At 27.6% G+C, this 4,504-nt stretch overlaps 1 protein-coding gene across 1 annotated transcript; it reads right to left on the reverse strand.

The window, feature by feature from the left end:
- Positions 1–1,562: 1,562 nt before the first annotated feature.
- Positions 1,563–2,287, reverse strand: LOC131619977 (large ribosomal subunit protein uL11). The gene has a single exon (XM_058891011.1). It carries the CDS (start codon positions 2,201–2,203, stop codon positions 1,703–1,705), a length of 501 nt encoding a protein of 166 aa, XP_058746994.1. The 5' UTR covers positions 2,204–2,287; the 3' UTR covers positions 1,563–1,702.
- Between the last annotated feature and the right edge of the window lie 2,217 nt (positions 2,288–4,504).

Here is a 4,504-nt window from a genome sequence, read left to right on the forward strand (position 1 = left end):
AAGCGTGTGAGTGAGGACAAAGCATGCTGAAAAGACTGTGTTGGTTTGTGGGGTCAGTTAATAATCCTGAAAGTAATCTGGAGTGTTACACATGTGAACTCTAGAAGATGATACTCCTACATCAAATAAAGTGGCACCAATGTCTGGACGAGTGGGTCTAGCTTCTTTCCTCCAAACAGAAGCATGTTAAGTCATTCTACCATGTTTCAATATTTCTAAATTGTCAAACATTTTACTTTTAATTAACCTACATATCATATAATAACCTACATATCATATTTCTAGATTATGTAAAATCATATCATAATAAAATAATTCAAATTTATGGGACAAAATAGAAAAAACAAACAATGCAGAATAAGAAAATCTAGAAGTTAACTTACATACCATGCAAAACCATAAAAACATAGAACATGAACAGACAAACCCCCTACACTTGAAAAAATTTATATGCAAGCATCAAAAATCAATTCATTATACTTTTAACTCCAACCTAATGAACCATAAGCAACCTATTTAGCCAGTGCATTCAATATAAACCTAAAAAAAGGAAGAAAAAAAAAATGCAAAACTTCTCAAATTGCTAGAAAACTTGAAAAATGAGAAACCTCAATTGAATGGAGCGAAGTAGAGGTTAAATGATGTTTTAGGCTTAAATGCAATACAATAGGAATAACAAAAAAGCTTAGAAAAATGTTGAAATGGACTCACTGTCTCTATTTTGATATCCGAGTACACTTTCTAAAATGAAGAAGCGAGAAGGTATAGCGCATTATATACATAAAAAAACGTTTGAAACTTATCCTTTATTTAAAAAACGGATATTAACCTCCATGAAGAGAGAAAATACATTAACCTCCTAATGTTTACAATTTAATTATTTGACTGTGGTTGCATTTTTAGTGCGTCTTGAAATTAAATTTCAAATTTTAGAAGCTTTATTAATTTTTCATTAGACTGGTTGAGCAAAACTAAAAATGCAGAGAGTAATGCCCTTCATCATATAGCATGTCATAATCCAGATTAACACAAGCCCGACTCACTGAGACAGGTCTGGGGTTACAACCAAATCCAGTCCAACACATTAGTAATATACTCCTCCACCATGCACAAACTTGTTTAAGACTGAGTTTAATGAAATTGAGTAAAGTGGTATATAATTAAATTTGTAAATAATAAATCGAATAAAATAAAACATTATATGATTCATTTCATCTCATTCTGCTCCTGTAGTACATCAATCTAAATATAACCTAACTCACATCATATATCTTTTTTTAAGAAGCAAAATAAAAATAAATTCAAACAAGATACAAGACTTAAACAAAGAGCTCCAGGAAAACCTCAACTGCAGCCCAGCAAGAGATTCAAAAACTGCTAAAAACACACTTGTGTGCCTAAAACCAAAAGCTGTAACAAAATTTTACCCGCATACATTTTCGCACAATCTACAGCTGCAGACCAATTTCTTTCCTTGCTTTCATAATCGCACACACATTTTGAAAATTTCACTAAGTAATAAATCACAAACCTAATTGAAAAATTAGAAAAACATCACTAAATAATAACAAAATTGCAGACCAATTCAATTCCAATATCAAAATTGCAGAACAATTCAATTCCATTTTATAAATTTCAAATAAAACTTCATTCAACAAAATAAACCAAAACATAAACTACCGAATTAAAATAAGATCAAATCTCATTCAAGAGGAATCTCAACATCTCCATCATTAATCTCCTGTTGCAAATCCTTCGGATCCTTACCATCCACAGTACACCCCACTGAAACACAAGTACCCAGAATCTCCTTCACCGTCCCCGCAAGCTCCTTGGCCATAGATCTCGGCTTCATAATCTTCGCGATCTCAATCACATCATCAAGAGAAATATTACCATTATGCTTTATATTTTTAGTTTTCTTCCTGTCTCTCTCCGGCTCTTTCAACGCCTTGATGACCAGCGCCGCTGCAGATGGAACCACCGCAACCTTCGCTTGACGATTCTGGACGGTTAGTTTCACTGTCACGCGGAGGCCCTTCCAGTCCTTGGCGGTTTCCTTGGCAATATCTTCTCCAATCTTCTTTGGGGAGAGACCGAGAGGACCGATCTTGGGGGCGAGGGAACTGGCGGCGCCGACTTCTCCTCCGGTTACACGGACGTAGACTTCGACGACCTGGGATGGATCGAGCTTTGGAGGCATTGTTTTGTGGTGGGAGAGAAGATGATTTGCGTTGGGAATGTGATTAGGGTTTTGCAGTAGAAGAAATGGGAAATGTATGAAGGAGGAAATATAAACTAGGGTTTTGGTGTTTGGGTTAGTGAGAGGATTATGGGCTTGGATATCCGAATAGATTCATATTAAAGCCCAATTTTTGAACATTCTAAATCGTATAATTGTTATTTCATTTTAGAAGTTTATTTTAATTTTTTAAAATTTAGTGTGTAAAAAATAAAACTATAAATATGATAGTGTAAAATAAATGATGGAGTGGACAGGACAAAACATGTGTCCAAATACCGGTCAAAAACATAAATTTTTGTCCTTCATCTAACCTACAACTGTTTATCTTAAATATAAACTAGATTTTTGCCCCGTGCGTTGCACGGGTTTGCTTAGAATTTTTACCTTAATTTTTTTAAAATGAGACAATATATTTGATTAAGTATAGTTAATTAAAATCATATGATTAAATATGCTTTAAAATTATGTTAAATATAAAATAAAATTTTACAGTATAAATTATCTTAATAAATTATACATAATATACAAAACCTAAGAATTTTTTAGTCGATGTCAAGTTCAAAAAAAGTTTTAATTATATATTACCTAAAAAATTAACTTTTTGAAATCATAATATATTGATTTTTTTCTTCGGTGTTCCTATATTAATCAAGTAACTTCATTCATATTTTTATGATTTATTTATTGTAGTTGAAGAAATATGTTGTGATCTGACTCACATGAAAAAATAGTTATATTTATATTAACCAATACAAAAATTAAATTACACTGACAAAAAAAATTATATCAATAAAATGAGAGTTTTAATTCATACAAATAATCTGGCTATAGAGATATGTACTTAACTAAATGAATATTAGACTTTTCAAACAACAATAACGTAATATAGTTTTATCACCATCTTCTTCTAATTCACGTGGAAAAAAAACTCATATTCACATCAATCAATAAAAAATTATAAAAATAGTTATAACATGAGATTAATAAAAGTTATATCAATATAAACGAAAGTTTAAATATTTAAAATAAAATAACTCGAGTTTATATTATGCCACAAAACAAATGATAGGACACATATGTGAAGTGAAACAAAAACAATTATAAAAAATGCGAAGAGCACCACCAAATACCTCCAATGATTTCTTTTGCATGTGAATATAAAATAGAAAAATAACAAATAATGAAATTCATAATCAATAAAATAAGTTAAATATTAAATCTATTCATAATTACTATATAACATGAATTACTAAATAAGTTCAATATTAATTCTATTTGTCATAACTATATAATAGGTGTTACAAAAATAAGTTTAATATTAATTCTATTCACCAGTATTATATCATAGAAGTTACAAAATAGAAAAAAAAAATATAGTTCAAATATTTATCTTGTATATTAATATATTATTTATATAAATAGAGCTAAGAGTTGTTTTTCATTTTTATAAATATTATAACGTGGAGAATATTGATAATAGATTAATATTTATAAGGTGAAAATGTGTGAAGAATTATTCAACTTGAACCAATTTTAATGATTTGAGTGGTTAACAAATTTAATTCTTTGTTTCAACGACGTAAAATCTAATTCTTGATTTCAATGTCTCTATGTTATTCTTTGTATCAAATTTAATTTTTATAATTTAAAATTTGTTATTATTATTATTATTTTAATTATTATTATTATTATAATATTAATTTAATAAATAATATAATTAAGGTTTATATATATATATATATATATATATATATATATATATATATATATATATATATATATATATATATATATATATATATATATATATATATATATATATATATATATATATATATATATGAGAAAATGGGTGATGCACTGACAGTGTAAAAAAGTTTTACACTGTCAACCAATCATGACCATGAATCAGGACAAGTGAGACTGTAATTTTAAAAAAACTTATATGACATGGCAAAACGATTTGTTTCTATTGGATGAGAGTGTAAAGCTTTTGTACACTGTCAGTGCATTACCTTTAACCTCTATATATATATATATATATATATATATATATATATATATATATATATATATATATATATATATATATATATATATATATATATATATATATATATATATATAAAATAGAGATGTATTGTAGATTGTAATAAGTATATTTAAAATTATATTTAAATTGTATTGTGAATTTTTAAAAGCAAATGCTGCAAATGAAAACAAAACATTGTATTTATATATAAATTTTTACATATTGAA

The sequence above is a fragment of the Vicia villosa genome, linkage group LG1 (genome assembly GCF_029867415.1).
Source record: "Vicia villosa cultivar HV-30 ecotype Madison, WI linkage group LG1, Vvil1.0, whole genome shotgun sequence".
Classification (NCBI taxonomy): Eukaryota; Viridiplantae; Streptophyta; class Magnoliopsida; order Fabales; family Fabaceae; genus Vicia; species Vicia villosa.